We start from the raw sequence: 17,116 nt of genomic DNA, 5'->3' as shown, positions 1-17,116 counted from the left end.
GCAGCCTGAGGAAAGTCAAAGCTTTAAGAATGGGTGGCAGCATGGTAAGTCTTTTTTGCTGCTGCCCCAACAGGGTAGCTACTGCTGAGATGAAGAGAAACTATGTTCCCTATGTGCCCCTTTCCAGATGCTGAAGGCTGTAAAAAGATAAACAATATTGTTCTAACTGTAGTTTATCTACATATGGCCAATGAGCCTGACAGGGGATGAAGGGCAACTTAACCATGGCCGATCACCGTCCTTGTATAAGACCATGTATTGTGTGTTTGAATCAACTGACTTTATAGATGGGGGACGGCCCACAGTCTCCAAGAAGTTCTAGTCCCTTTAGAGCTGAGGGACTTGGATCCCGCCCCCAGGCGGGTTCATTATATTTTAGGGGATTATGAGAGAGACAAGTGTAAGATTACAGAATAAAGCTATAATTGTTATCTTACTTTCAGTTAGTTAAAAATAACTGTTAAATGAGAATATAAAAAGAAGCCACAAACATAGAAGGATGAAAAGTCCCCTTAGACACACACCCCCCATCCCACTCACCTGCTAAGAACCTTTTTATTTATTTTTTCTCACCAATTTCAAAATATTCTGTTCAGGAAATGTAAGAGACATCATCTTTTCCCTTTTAGAGAGAAAATTAAATTTCACAGACTAAGATTTTAATTTTGTATTTCCAGTGGGATATCATTACTCAGGATTTAAAAAAACAAGTTGTGGATTTGCCGTGTTGGGCATCCATGATATCGACTCTTGGCACTCTTCCTGGAGAGGGCTGGGTGCAACCTGAACCCAGACTGGGGCTTCACTGCACACCCTCTGGCTTAAAGTTCTGCCTTTGAAATAAATTTAGAAAATAAGCCATCTGTGTTCTCATGTGTAAAATGCAATTTCAGAATGATTGTCTGAAACCAGGCCATTATCCTCCCACATGCTTATCCACTAACATAGAAACTTTTTGCTTCTATGCCTTGTGCACGGTATTGCACAAACATAACTATGGGGAAGGGACATGACAAGTTTAGTGACAATTCTTTTAGAAGAGTACAGTCTTCTGAAAGTCTTTAAGGAGAGGTAACAGTATTGCGTGCGTGTGCCCCTCTCCACACACATTTCATGATTTTTTCACTCAAACTTTAAAAGCAAAGGATGATCTCAGTTGAAATCAAATTAGTGGCCTGAAAGATTAAGCAGAACAAATATTTCAAAACACAGAAGAAAAAGAGAGATAACAATCATAAGAGAAAAGTAGGGGGAAAAAAGGAGCAGATGGAAAAGTAATAATTGAACAAATAATAAATGAAAATTTCTTATATTCTTAGTTGGCAAACTGAAAAGACTCCCCAGTTTGGGCAGTTCTGATGATAAAAGACATACAAAGTATATCCTGGTAAAGTCTTTGCACTCCAAGGAGATGTAGAAAGTCTTACAAGCTTCCCAAGAGAAACCAGAAAACCAACCAACTACCAAAGAAAAACCAAATTACTTTCACATGGAAAAAAAAAATGACATTGGCATCAGACTTGTCATCTACAATCTTGGAAGCTCTAAAACAGAGGAATAACATCTGTAGATAACTGAAAGAAAAGAAATAAATGAAAATTCTTGAGTGAGAAGAGACACACTACAAAGGAAATCATTATCATCATAATTGAGAAGAAAATCACTTAACTACAGCAGAGAAACAAGGAATCGGGGAGTGATAAAGGGCAGAAGTTCATTTCATTGGGGAGGAGATGGGAGAAAAGGAGGAGGAGAGGAATAAGTAAAGGTCCTTTGCAAGGGTAATCTTTGGAGAATGGGGAGAAACAGAATCTTGGAGAATGAAGGAGCTGCTATTTTATTTTCACATGATAATAGAGAAATATGTATTTGATGATAAGCCATAGAAAAAAGGTGGCAACAATTTAAAGGATTAAAATAGAAACTAGGACTTTCAAAGAGAAATACTCGCAAGTGAATTAGATGCTTTTGCAAACAAACTCTAATGTGTAATCTCTTTCACAAACTCTGCTATTGATCTTTCATTTTCTAACTGTGGAATCTGGGAAAAAAAAATTCCCTATCTACTTTTCAAATGATAAAGACATAGGTAAATCAGAACATGAATAAGATAATGTGCCTAGAGATAATTCCTGCCACAGGCCTTAGTAAACTCAATAAATGACAGTTATTTGGACTAATTTTAGAGAAACTTGGCTCTGGTTAGTCTCCCTGGCATAATAACTGGAATAAGTAAGGTCTCCTGCAGAAAGTAATGTACAGGCCACCATTAAACCTGGGCTGAACTTGAGAGCTCAGAGCCCTTCCTTCTGCACTTGAGAAAATGCAGGTTTGGGGAGGCTTTTGATCTACTGGAAGTCACCTGGCTGCCACATGGCAGGGCTCAAAAGCTAACCTGTAGAAATGCAAATTTTAAATTAACAAATTTACAAATGTTAGGTTTAGTAATTTCTCCAACCACTAAAATTATTTTTTTCATTATTCTCCTGAGACATTAGATTTCAGGACCCCACCCAGTTACGCGGTTCTTTTCTCTAACACACAGGCTGAAGAAAAATCTGGTTATTTGAGACAGTGATTCTTACTTTTTGGTCAATGTACTTGTCCTCAATCGCAGACCGTTTGGAGTGATCACAGGATGAGGAAGAGGTAGATGGAAGGCTTCGTAAGAGGCAGCAGGTGTCCTGTTGCTGGCGATCAATAAACTGCTTCATGAAACTTTCCCTTTGCAAAAGAAGTACACATTATGTCAAGCATTATTAATGAAATGGAGCAAGGGATGGCATTTTGCAATGATGCATTTGCCCAAGCTAAGATAAAGCAGGGACAAAAGTTCACAGAAAATAGGACATGTCACACCAAGAGGTGTTTAGATTTAACTACACATATAATTTGCAAAATGGTGAATTCAGAGAAAAATTCCTGAATCTTCAGTTATTCCTGTTTTAAAAAACTCACGTCCCTGAAATTACTTTTAAGCAACAATATTCAGTAATAAATGGTATCTTTTGACTCCTATTGTGGTAATAAGATACTTTTTTTCCCCTCTAAGACTTGGAGGAATTAGTTCATCTCTCTGAACTTTCATTTATCATAAGAATCTTTTTAGAGATAATTTTACATTTAAAGACTCAAAATAACTCATAAGAAACTTACTTCATCTGATCTTTAAAGCATGGGGAGAATTCAGATAACATCTTTCCAATAATCACTAATCTTGAATCTAATTTACGGCTCTTTTATATATGTCATATTTTTCACATTAAAAAATTTTTTTAATCAGAATTGCAAATGTATTTTGATTTGAATTTTAAATATTATGGCACCACATCCAGTCTCATGCTTTTATAACCTCCCCATAGAATTGTTTTAAAACTAGTTACATAAAAAATGTCATTTTTGATATTATTCTGGTTCTACTTGTAATTTTTGAGCTATAACTGGAAGAATTTCCTTTAATTATTAAAAATAAGCATTTTGAAGCATCTTCAATGCAATTGTTTAACTTGAGGGCAAAGTGGTAGAAAATCATATTAGTATGAGTGCAAAATGCCATGGTTCTTCTTTTAAAAAATGGAAGACAAATTATATTGCACCCAGACGTGGCATTCTAAACAAACGCTGTCACAGTAGTCTGGAAACCTGGCCAGTGGCAGTTTCTCCATTTCCTTGAAAATAAAAGGGCCTCAGAGGCAATTTTATCCTTACATGGCTGAGGGTCAGAGGCCAATGTCTACGTGCATCTTTGTAAGCTGGACCACCTGTGCCAGTTACCTGTGAAGTCAAATCCCCGAGGGGCCATCTCAGGGCGAAGCAGCGGTCAGCAGCCTTCTTGCCCAGGCTAACACACTTGACTCTGCTCTGGATGTATTGCTTAAAGGGGTCAACGGTTTTAAAACAGAGGAAGACAGAGTAGCAGTATGGATAATAACTTCAAAATAGAAAGACACCATACCCACATGAGTTTGAAAGGGCTGAATCAGATTTAAGATGAATGTTTTACGGTGTATTTGAGATATACAATTAAAGAAATACTTTAATACCTGATTTTAGGAACTGTAAAATCTGAAGGAAGCTTTGAGATTTTCACCATTTGCGGTCTGTTTGGAAATTTTTCAAAGATTCGAAGTCGCAAAGGGAGCTTTTCTTTGGTGTCTGCGTTTGCTTCACTTTGCTTTAACTAAAGAAAAGAATAGAAAGAAGGGGGGAATCTTTAGTAATATAAGTCACAGTCTATCAGAATTTTTGAATCAAAGGAACAATGAGTTATTACATGAAGAAACGGTAGATGGCAGTAAAGCCCTACCAAGTATATCTTGGTCTCCTGCCTTACTCTGAGTGTTCAAAGTCTGAGCACAGGGAAAACAAAAAGAAAACTAAACAAAAAACTAAACCAGAAAAAAAAAATTAGAAGAAAAATGTATGTTATTTTATTCCCAAACATAATCCCCTTTCCATAGGAAACATAATTTTTTTTATCGTTGACTGACTTATTATCACTAACATATTTAAACACCAAAGTGTTTTATAAATGTGTGTGTTAGAATTAGAAATCAAAAGAATGAAAAAAGAAATGAAAATCCTAAGTGGTGATATTTGAAAGGGGGAAAATGTCAAAGAAATTGATCATTTAGCCTAGCAGATTCATGAAAGAATAGCTCAAATAGAAACACCACATTTGGTAAAGCAAAAGTTCTCTATGTAGTTGTAAAGATGCTTGGGAATTATTCAATTACGTGCCATGAAATATCTGGGAATTGACAAGCAAATGGTTTTATTATTTATTTGTTTATTTATTTCTATAAGTTTGTTTTTATATTTTTACAGTTTAGGTTTCACAGAAGCTGAGGCTTTATATCACAAATGCTGAGCTAAGAGGTCAAGGAGTACTTTAGTTCAGGCAGTCTTTCTTTGTGGGGTTATGGAAGCACGTTTCAAAAGGTACCAGCTTCTTACCCCCTATGGGGTATACGTTTTTTTTTTTTTTTTTTGAAAAATATTGGATATATATTTCTTGATTTATAAAAAGTGTTCACAAACTAATTTTGGAAAAGACAAATTCACAAAATTATACAACTGCTTCAAAATTAATGAAAAGATGCTCAAACACAAATACTTATAGGTACTATAAACACACAAATAAAATTATTACTTTTGCATATCAGACTATCAAAAGTTAAAAAATGTGAGGTTATGGGGAAATGGGAATTTTTATTAATATAAAATGGTACAACTTTTTCAGAAGGCAATGTGATAATATGCTTTAAAATGTTAAAGATGTGTGTACTTTGATCCAGCAATATCATTTTTGAGACTTTATCTTAAGGAAATATTTGAACAAACGGGCAAAGACATAAATACATGGCAGGGACTTCACTGGCAGTCCAGTGGTTAAGACTTTGCCTTCCAAAGCAGGCGGTATGGGTTCGATCCTTGGTCAGGGAGCTAAGATCCCACATGTCTCGTGGCCAAAAAACCAAAACATAAAAACAAAAGCAATATTGTAACAAATTCAATAAAGACTTTAAAAATGGTCCACATAAAAAAAATCTTAAAAAAAAAAAGTACATGGCAGTTCAATGCTACTCTGTCAGTAATATTAAAAAAATTAGAAATAAACTAATAAACTAAACACTTATCCCCAGTAAGGACTGGCAAAATAAATTATGGTACATTCATGCAAAAAGACTCTATGAAGCTCTTATAATGGATGACATAGATCTATAAATCTTAAATCTTATAAATCTTATAATCTGTGTGTATGTATATGTGTCCTTAAAAAGTAGATAATATAAAAGAGTACATATTATGAGACCTCATCATTTATATATAACAAATCTGGAAGGATATACTCCAACTGGTAATAGTGGTTATTTCTAGGGGTAAAGAAGCAGAATTATGAAATTAGTTTTCTCTGGTTTGCTCAAATTACTTAAAATTAACATATATTAGCATATATTATGAGAAAACATATTAAAGATATTTCCACAGCATTAGTTCCATGATTACCTCGTTAGTTATCAGAAAGTTGCAATTTACAGAGATGATACATATCTTTAAAGACTTACTTGAGGCATAAAGTACATTAGCTTATTTTATTAAAATAATATTGTAAAATATTTTAAAATATTAAAATAAACAATGTTATTTTAGTTAAAAACAAAACTTTAAGTATTTATTATTCTTGGAACTGGTCAACGCATTTCTATTACAGTATGACAAAATATCCCCTAAATATCATGACAAGGGGGTAGATGCTTTTACTTTATTTTGTTAAATTAATTTTTATTGGAGTAGAGCTGTTTTACAACACTGTGTTAGTTTCTGCTGTACAGCAAAGTGAATCAGTTATATGTAAACATACATCTCCTCTTTTTCGGATTTCCTTCCCATTTAGATCACCATAGAGCACTGAGTAGAGTTCCCTGTGCTATACAGTCTGTTCTCATTAGTTATCTATTTTATACATTGTAGTGTATACATGTCAACCCCAATCTCCCAATTCATCCCCCCTCTTCCCTCCCGCCCGGTATCCATACATTTGTTCTCTACATCTGTGTCTCTATTTCTTATGCTTTTACTTTATAATGACAATCTGTCCTGGATTTGTGGAAAGGTGAGCATGAGAGGCCAAGGAAGCTTTTATAATGAGAAGAGAGGTGGCAGCTCTTCCCTCCTACCATGTGGGGATATTCAAAATGGCCAGAGAGAACACGAGCATTTTGGGGGAACATCCCAAGTTCAATACAATATATGGCTCAGTTGTCCAACTGGTTGTGAGCCCATAGTGAGATTCTACTTCCTGATTCCTAGTTCAGGAAACTTGCCTTTTTTTCTTACTCCACTACAGAAACTGTTCTTCCATTTTGGTTTTATATAATACGAACATTTACCTTAGCCATTTGTATATCTTATATAGCTTTGTGAGTCATCTTTGACTTTCTGTCTTTGGTGGTATCTCATTTAGGGAAGGGGCCACCATTGTTCACCACCTTCCTCCCCTCTCCCCCTGAGAGGAACACTGACCACGGCACATTCTCAATAATTTGATGGTTACGATGACAACAGTGCTAAAGAATTAGCTCCCAAAGGCACAGAACAAAAACTGTGAGCATTTCCAGGAGATGCAGGCAATTAGAAAAATGGCTCTACATATAAAGAGATTCATGAGGAAGAGACTTCTTTTCCAAAAGTTTATTGCCACCACTAGTAGAAAAATATTTGTAGTGGTAAGTAGAGCACACAGGGGGAAAAAAAAGCAGTTAATATGTTGTCAGACCAAAGAGAAAGGCAATTATAAAGGGCCAAAGACAGGCTGAGAAGACAGAGCATAAACGAAGTATTTAATTCATGCGTCTGCTGACTCATTTATTGATACACCGATGCAGTCACTTATAAATCAAATCCCACAGGCCAGGACTTAGCAGGTTCTGTGCTAGGTTCTGGGGATATAAAAATAACTGAGGCACAGTATTTGCCCTCACGGAACCCACATTATAATGGATAGTTATATAAACAGATAATGACAATAAAACGTAATAGCTATTCTAGCTGAGATATAAACAAAGTGATGTGAACACAAGGTGAGTAGCAAAGAGAGAAATTAGAAAAAAAAAAAGGAGGAGGTGCTGCTTCTCCTTCCAGAGACTTCTTGGGCAGTGGAATTGCTACACACGATTATATGAGTCAACACTGGGGCTGTAGGCCTGCCGGGACTGGTATGTATATTTTATGAGAATTAAATGTCTTCAAAGAGACACAAGGGCAGATGGTATACTGATCAGGACAATGCCATCCAAACAAAAACACGGAGCTCTTTCCTAAAAACTGCTCAGGTGGCCCATTCTCTGGATCCCCACCGTGCTTCCCTGGTCAGAGACATCCCCTGGCTCATGCCCTCCCTCCCACGGTCTCGTCATCTGGTTTGGCTCCTCCAAATCTATCCCGCATCTGGGTCAGAGTAATCTTCTCACTTTTTGGCTTAAACCCTTCAGTGGGGGTCCACTGCTCCTGAACAAAACCATCAACCTTTAGGTTTTAACACCCAATTCTGTGTTACCTGTTCCTACCTGTCCAGCCTCACCTGGCCCTGTGCCCACACCATGTTCCAGTCATGCCCGCCTCTTTCAGTTCTTCGCAAGTGTCCAGGCCTCTGCCCCAGAGCCTTTGTTGCCCTGGTCCCTCTGCTGGGAGCTCCTCTCCTCCCCTTTCTCTCTTGTTCTTCATGAACTTCCACTTGCTTTTCTGATTTCAGTTCCACCAGAAATCCCTCCGAGAAGCTTCCTCTCATCAACAAGGTCTTCCTCTCACAAGCTCACAGCATATTGGGTTGGACCAAATGAAGTCGCCATGTTCGTGTAGGTCAAAGCAGTCAAAACGGGCAATTTCTTATGGTTCAACCTAACACTCACTGTACTAGGTTCCTAGGACTGTTGTTAACAAATCATTATAAGATCAGTAGCTTAAAACACAAAAATTGATTCTCTTGGTGTTCTAGAGGCCAGAAGTGCTAAATCAGGGTACCAGCAACGCCACGTTCTCTCTGAAAGCGCTAGGGAAAAAATCCTTCCTTCACTCTTCCCAGCTTCTCAGCAGTCTTTGTTGTTCCTTGGTCTCTGTCATTGCTTAGCCCTCTTCCCTGTGTGTTTCCCTGTCTCTCTATCTGAATCTCCCTCTCCTTTCTCTTACAAAGACACCAATCATTGAAATTAGGGCTTGCCCTAAAGCAATATGATCTTAACTGATGACATTTGCGAAAATCTAATTTCCAAATAAGGTCCCATTCTGAGGTTTCTGGTAGACATCGATTTTGGGGGGACACTATGAAACCCACTACATAGAGCATTATTTGAACTTAATAGTGTATGACCTGAAACTCTATATCTGTTCTTCCTGAGACTGTGAACTCTTGGAGCACAGGGATCGTGTGGGAATTTTTCACTATTCCGTATCCGGGGCCTGTCACAATATTTGACCCAAAGGAAGTTAAACAAATATTTGTGGAATAAGTAATTAGACAGATCAGATGGCAGAACTAAACTCTCCAGCAGATAACTGGGAAATAAAAGAAAGGATTTTAGGTATATTCTAAAGGATGGAGAGACAAGCAGAAAATATCTTTCCCAGTTGAATAAATTTGTTAGTGTGAAATATCGGTGTCCCTAGATTCACAGAACAGAATAAAATTATACTCTGTGACATTTAACCTGAACGTATGTCTGCCACTGAGGAACAGATAAATGTTTAGAATAAGTTTACACGTAATATTTTGTAACATTTAATCAACTATCCTAGAACATAATGTTTAACAGGTGTAGGTTACCAGTATTAAAAAATAATCCCCATGCCTATATGTTTTTAAAATGGAACTCATCTCATTCTAACTTGTATTAGAGTTATACTCCCCAAAGCTTGTAAGCTCCTTAAGGGCAAGATTCCACTTTTAATTTACTTTTATCGCACCTTTTAGAGAACAGAAATATAATAACTGTTTGTGACTAAATGGATCTGAACTCAGCATGAGTTGATCATTGCACCTTAAAGCTGCAAAGAGCAGGTGAGAAGCTCTTTCGATGGCTCAGAAGGTTCTTCAGGATCCTGCAAGCCATCCTCTTGACTATCAGGCATTGCTGCCCCGTAAATGTGCCAAATGGGGTAATTAAAATAGAGAAAGGTGAGTGGCCGCTGGAATGGCAGATACGTCCACTTTCACTGCTGAGGCACTGACGCGAATCTTCTACCTGAGGGAAGGGGCCTCTTTCCGAACACCAGTGCTCTTTCGGTTGTTCCCAGATAAGCAGCATCAATGAGGGATGAACATACACACGCTCATCGGCCGGGCAAATCCTCTCCTGGGTGTATATCTCCTGGACACGTGTGCACACCCAGCACAACTACACCCTCCCAAGCCCACAGCAGTGCCACCTGTAAGAGTCCCAAACTTAAACTCTTCAAGTGCCCATCAGCCCCTGACTGGAAGAGCAAATTGTGGTCCATTGAAACATCTGAGTCAACGAACAACATCCAAGCACAAAACTTGGGTGAATTTCCCAATAGAACAGTGAGTAAAGGAAGCCAGACAAGACAGAAGAGTACGGACTGAATGATTCCATTTATATCAAGTTAAAACACAGGCAGCACTAGCCTATCTGCTTGGTCCCAGGAGAGCGTTTACTCTGGGGTGAGGGGGAAGCATGATGACTGGACAGGTGTACGGGGAGGGGCTTCTAAGGTACAGTCAATATTTCTTGAGCTGGGCACTGGGGGGGGGGGGTTCAGTTTGTAAAAATTCAGCAAAATGCCTCTTTCTATAAGTATATTATAGTTTAGTAAAAAGTTTTCTTCTTTTTTTAAGGGCAGATGATGCATTTGAGCACAATCATTTAATTCTTACTTCACTGCTATTAACCTCCATAACCTTCACCATTGCTTCTTCCCCAGCCCATGATCATGACTGAGCTACAAAAAGAGAAGAAAAGAAGCAAGTGCAAGATGGGATTAGAGAGTGTGTGTGTTGAGGGGCTGAGCAGTGGAAGGGGATCAGGAAGCCAGGATAAACAGAAGTACTTCATGGTATTTTGAAGCCACTATAAAGTTTCTTTAATATGTGATAAAATGGTATTCTAGCTTTTATCCAAATTCTTTCCCCTTCTGCATGTAAGCACAGATCTTCCAAGATTAAATTTACTTTGATGCAAGTGAGGGAATAACATGGATTATACTGGATATACTGGATAATAATTTAAGATCATTATACTGTATCACAAAACTGACCTACTAACATATAGTAATTGTAATCGTAAATTTCCACTTAAAAATTATTTCAAAGGTTATGATTCTTGAATGGAAGAAAAGTAGCACAGAGAATCCCAAGATTTTATTCTCTTTATTGAAAAACCTAATGTAAAGAACAGTCCGAAGGAAGGAGGAGGCTTCAACTGAGCGTGAAGTCTGGCTGTAGCATATAGATCAGATGATAGCTTTGCAACTGACTCACATGGTTTAAAAAAAAAAATTTGCAAAAAGGAAATTAGAATCAAAGGAAAAACTTTCAAACCTTGAGCTTTAAAAAATATAAATCATCTCAGCTCAGTGCTATTCTATGGCTCAGCATCTGTCTTGCTGAGATATCATTACACATTGGGTGGCTGAAAGGCTTTTCCTTTACTTGTGCTTCTCAAGAGAGTTGGGAGTAATTGGTCTGCACGACACACACCCCGTTCTGCCTCATTGCTTAAATCTGCCATATTTCAGCCTGGGCTTTCTGCTGTTAAAATATTCAAGCATTATTCAGTTTCAGTTCCGTTCTGAATGCTGCAACAAATAACTGAATTGAAGGATTACCTTAAATAAATTTTTTGGGTAATTTTTGGTGTGATTTTCTAAAAGAAAACAATTTTAAAAGCATTCAGACTTGGGAAAGATTCTCATTTTAAAATCTAGTCCATTCTGGCTTAGAAAATGTGCAGAGATCTGTGGGTTAATGTAACTGAAGTGTGGTTTTTGACTCTTCCATACATGAAAAAGGACCACATTCCGTTTAACCCAGAGAAGGGAGTTCCTCAGTGTTATCTGAGTCAATTAAGGCTGAATTCTCTTTGCTTCTTTTGGTTTTTTGTTTTTATTTTTTTGTCTGCGTTTGGTCTTCGTTGCTGCGTGCGGGGGCTACTCTTCGTTGCCGTGTGCGGGCTTCTCACTGCAGTGGCTTCTCTAGTTGCGGAGCACAGGCTCTAGGTGCGTGGGCTTCAGTAGTTGTGGTACGCAGGGTCAGTAGTTGTGGCGCACGGGCTTAGTTGCTCCGTGGCATGTGGGATCTTCCTGGACCAGGGATCTAACCCGTGTCCCCTGCATTGGCAGGCAGATTCTTAACCACTGTGCCACCAGGGAAGTCCCATATCTTTGCTTCTTTACATAATGGCTTTTGCTGGTTTTTCTAGATCTGTACATGACTCAGTAATTCAGAATGGAGACTCCTTCTAAAGCATAAACTACTATTTTTCAAGGAAGTTTCTCTTGCTATTTTGCACCTGCGATTCTACAACCCGAGCTGCAGATGACCTATCTGGAGTAATGATCAAACATGCTGGTTTTTATTAATATCTCTATGTTACTATAAAACCTTGACATACAAATATGTATAAGGGATACTTCTCACTAGCCTATTGAATCCAATAAAGAGTTTCTTGGAGGGGAGAACCTTTCCTTTTTCCTCTGTGCAATTGTCCCTTAGCTACATAATTGCATGTGAGACAGCAATACTGTGCACTTTAAAAATGTTTCCTTTAAAAAGTGTTGAAGTCGTCAGGTCATTAGTTAAGGTCAGTGTCAGGCTGTTAGTTAGGGTCAGGGTCAGGGCAGTAGGGCCAAAAAGGAGAAAAAAAGTGTTTAAGTCACTGTTTTTTCCTTCGTTTACAAAAATCTTCAATAAACCCTGTACCTTCCAACTTCAAATTGGAGTTTTCTGGATGTAAATTGGAGGGCTCATTTCTTGGTTTGCATCTGGGCCATAAAAGCTACATTTATTTGTGACAGCTGGCACCCCAAAATGTTCAAGGTAATTTCATAACTTCAGCTGATCAGTGGCATTTCCTCTTCCACCTCTCTCAAGAAATCAGAGCTGTTACTCATTCCCCCTTACAGCCTGACCCCAAAGAAAGTGGGGAGAGGAGGTGTTCTTGGAGGAGCTGGGAATTAAGTGGCTGTTCTTTGCCTCCTGGTTTGGGAGGCCAGCAGCACAGATGCATTTACACCATCTTATGACATCCCTAAGCTGTAAAGGCAATGTTCACTTTCATGCTCTTGTTACAACACTGAACCTAAGACCTTACAGGCTTTCAATGTCCTGCAGAAGGTTCTTTGGGCAGTAATGTAGGTACTATCTGCAACAAACCTAAGCTAGCAGAAAATGTTAACAAGACAGTAAAAGAAAGAAAACTATTAAAAAACCAGAATACCAAATGATGTTGAACGGTTGTTTTTCTTTACATGATTGTCCCTTAAAATCCCACTAATGGAATGAACGGTTTCCTTGAGATAGTAGTAACGAATACAGTTTGCTTTTGCATGCTTTTTCCTCTAGGTCCAAACACCTCTATTTTACATCGTATCTGTCTTGTGTTATTCAACCGAGACACAGTTGTTTCCATTAGGGAATTTACTGAGTAATAGAAACATTTTTTTTTTTTTTGCGGTACGCAGGCCTCTCACTGTTGTGGCCTCTCCCGTTGCGGAGCACAGGCTCCAGACGCGCAGGCTCAGCGGCCATGGCTCACGGGCCCAGCCGCTCCGCGGCACGTGGGATCCTCCCAGACCAGGGCACGAACCCGTGTCCCCTGCATCGGCAGGCGGACTCTCAACCACTGCGCCACCAGGGAAGCCCGAAACATTTTTATTATGATAAAAAAATGCATTTTTGCTCCACTTCAAATGAAATTATATTAGAGTTCCATGTAAACTAGATGTTCGGTTCTTGTTATGAGATGAATATTCAGTAAGTAATAGGAAAAAAAAAAGCCCAGACCAAAGGGAATTCAGAATATACATTTTTGTGCACTCACATAATTGTCCTCCCTGTTTTGCATTAGAAAACACAGGAGATAGCATAGTGCATCAGTAAAAAAGTAAGATGTAGATTTAAATTTTTGTTCCATTTTATAATCCCTTAACTGCTTTGGATTTCAGTGTTCTCAAATGAAAAATGAGGATCTTCACTCTTTTATATAAATGCCAGATATTTAAGAGAGATGGTGTATTGCCTGTAATTTGAATTACTCAAGGGAAATGTGCTATAAAAACCAAAGGTATCACTGAGCCACAGCAACTGCGGGCTCGACGTGACAATGGTCTCATCTCAGTGAGGGGGCTAAACGGAGAGGATGCCGCATGCGCGCTGTCGACCCCTCCTCCCTCTAGCCTGGGCCTGCCTCACCCTTTCCCACTCGCTCCAATTTCTTCCCCTTCGCTACGCTGATTGATTTATTTTCTCAAGATTCTTGGTTTAAAAAATGAAAATGAAAATAGAGAAAGGCAAACATTTCTCCTCACCTTGTGTCCTATCCTATTCTCCCTCCCTTTTCAAACTTGCTTCTTGAAGCTTGCTTACCATCTACGCGACTCCTCGGCACTAACTTCCCCTCGTCCACTCCCTCTCGGGCCCCAGGTCTCTCCCACCACCTCACTGATCCCAGGCTGCTGAGTCCAGTGGCACTTGGACTCACTATCACTCCTTAAACCCTCCCAACTGGGTTTCCATCGTAGTCCTCTCCCTTTAAATCTACCTTAAAGACCACCTAAGAAGGAAACACCACCTTGTTCCTGGGCCTTAAAGTAATTCAAGGATGGTCAATTACGTGTAGAATAAATTCTGCTCAGAGTGGCTTAAAGTATCCCCTCATGCCTTGCCCTTTATACTCTAACAATATTGGTTTGTGTGTCCCTCCCACAGAGTACCATTTGTGCCTTTGAACATACCGTCCCCCTGCCTGCAACACACTTTCCTTCCACACTTGGTTAATTACAATACTTCCTTCAAAAACCATCTCTTCTAGGATGATTTCTCAGAATGACAATTGGTACTTGCAGTAGTAAACGTGTGCAGATACTCTGCTGAACGCTTTGTTCATTGCCTCATTTTCTAACACTATTTAATCCTCAAAATAGCCCCCTGATGTAGGTACCATAATTAGCTCCATTGTTATAGATGAGGAAACTGAGGTCCAAGGAGCTCAAATCTGCTGCTCGGGGTCGCGCAGCTAGAAGTGGTAAGCGCTGGGATTTGACCACCATCTTTCAGATTCCAGAACTTCAGCTTCTCAACACTGCTGTATACTGTTTCACCAAAACAGCGTTTTTAAGCAATAGATGGGTTTTTACTTCTGCAATTTTTTTTTTTGGCGGTACGCGGGCCTCTCACTGCTGTGGCCTCTCCTGTTGCGGAGCACAGGCTCCGGACGCGCAGGCTCAGCGGCCATGGCTCACGGGCCCAGCCGCTCCGCGGCATGTGGGATCTTCCCAGATCGGGGCACAAACCCGTGTCCCCTGCATTGGCAGGCGGACTCTCAACCACTGCGCCACTAGGGAAGCCCCTACTTCTGCAATTTTGCACCTGCTATTTCTTTTATATGGAATACATTTTCCCACTTTCCTAATAAAATTTGATTCATTATTTTTAGACATATCTTCTCGACCTGGCTCCAACCTGAGTTAAGCACATCTTCCCCCAGGCTCCCTGGGTCTTCGACCCTAGTGCTCAGGGCTTTGCACTATAACTCCTTAATTCTGTGTACCTCTCCCCTACTAAGCTGACAATTTTTAATTAAGGGCGGGGCTCTCTGTGGCCCCATGCCTCACTGTATATTTTTACACAAGAGACAAGGATAACACAATGGTGACGAGATGAACAACAAAAAAAGGCAGCATCAATGTGTCCCACAAACAGGCTGAAGTGACCGATTTGTGGTATTTCTCATCACTTGGTTACCCTTTCCTTAGGCTCTTTACAACGTGCAATCAGCCGTATGAACCAGCACAAATGATTCTTCCAATTTCAGATGAATTATATTACTAAGATGAAGAGAAATGACAAGCCACATCAGATTTTCTATCAGAAACAAAACCATAAAACACCATTTTGTTCCTGATGAAGTCTATGCTTCCAACTTTATAAGATTAAAAGAAAAATCGTAACTGACTATAAATTCTATACAACGTATCTATGGTATAAAGCTTCACAAACATATAAGTCTTTGAACAGGGTAACAGAGCAGCCAATTTATGTCTCTATATAGTGTTATTAGAGTTTACCATAGAAAATTCTTAGCCTGTTTAAAAAAAAAAAACCTCTTTATTTTGAAATAATTTTAAATGTACATAATAGTTGCAAAGATAGTACAGAGAGTTCCTGTACACCCTTGACCCAGCTTTTTCTTATGTTAGTATCTTACATAACCATAGGACATTGATCAAAACCAAAAAATTAACCTTGGTCAAATACTTTGAACCAAAATGCAGAACTGCTTAGGAATTCCCCAGATTTTGCAGGAATGTCTTTTTTTCTGTTTCAGAATCCCATCCAGGATTATACTTAAGTCTCATCTTGTGTTTTACCTGCCTCAACTCTAGAATCAGTCATTTCTCCAAAGAATATTGATTTGTTTTATTGGAGAATGGTTTTTAGAAACGAAAATTTTAGGACTGGGTTTTCTTGATGTTACTGGCATGTCACTGCTTCTAGCCTCGCCCAGAGGAAAGACCTAGGAAATATATGTATGTATATGAGCCCTTGTATACACACATATCTATGTTTAGTATCTACTTACTATGTTTGTATCTTATGTAACCATAGAGCTGTATATATGTATCCACCCTTGTATCCATGTATCTATCTATGTATCTATGTCTATATATCTACTGATGTATCTATGTATCTATATATCTATTTATGCATCTATGTATCTATCTATCTTACAATAACTGAGTTCATACTGATACTCCTATTCCAATTGCCAGAGGGTTCATTCTGGCATCTTCCCTTTGCTTATCTGTAACTTCTTTCTCTGACTGTGTGAAATCTGGCTCTCATTATCTCCATAAGTTTCTTTATTTGTTCCACCTTAGTTTACAGATAACTAGTGTCAGTGATGGTATTTACTATAAAATAAATCCCACACTTTAAATCGGAGGTTTGGAAGACACATATTTTGTACTGGAGTCTTCACACTGGGGTCTTGAACTCCCACCCATGCTCTGTCCTCTTAAGTAATTCCTTCTCAGGCAACCATCATGCACTTTCCAAGTATCATTCCTGAGTATGCCTGTGGTAGATTGTACAGTTGTTCAATTTTGCATACTTTGAGGGCAAAGGGCTTATTAGATGCACTATGAAAATTCACATTAACATATTTTATGCAAAACATGGAAATAGGGATAACATCAAATAAAATAACATACATATACATTTCTCATTTCTTAGTAACAATCTAAGTCATTCTTTTTTTTTTTTTTTTTTTTTTTTTTTTTGTTTCGGGGTCTTTCTGTTTTTTTTTTTCTCTCTTTTCGGGGCACGGGCCCCGGCCGCCTCTGTCAGGAGCCATGTGTGTTTTGCCGCGCCGCCCCGGGG

General features: G+C 38.8%; 1 protein-coding gene across 1 annotated transcript in view; it reads right to left on the bottom strand.

Annotated features, from left to right (window-relative positions):
* Positions 1 to 17,116, bottom strand: part of NALCN (sodium leak channel, non-selective) — a 282,164-nt gene that overhangs the window by 81,583 nt on the left and 183,465 nt on the right. The window contains exons 15-16 of the mRNA XM_027115885.1: positions 4,044 to 4,180; positions 2,586 to 2,724 (exon numbers count right to left, since the gene is read on the bottom strand). Of these exons, the coding sequence (XP_026971686.1) occupies positions 2,586 to 2,724; positions 4,044 to 4,180 (276 nt within the window). The remainder of the gene's footprint in view (positions 1 to 2,585; positions 2,725 to 4,043; positions 4,181 to 17,116) is intronic.

The sequence above is a fragment of the Aethalodelphis obliquidens genome, unplaced genomic scaffold, assembly GCF_003676395.1.
Source record: "Aethalodelphis obliquidens isolate GAN/ISIS:26980383/991018 unplaced genomic scaffold, ASM367639v1 scaffold15, whole genome shotgun sequence".
NCBI classification, from domain to species: domain Eukaryota; kingdom Metazoa; phylum Chordata; class Mammalia; order Artiodactyla; family Delphinidae; genus Aethalodelphis; species Aethalodelphis obliquidens.
The sequence above is the reverse complement of the archived record's forward strand: the minus strand, read 5'-3'. Positions and strand labels throughout refer to the sequence as shown.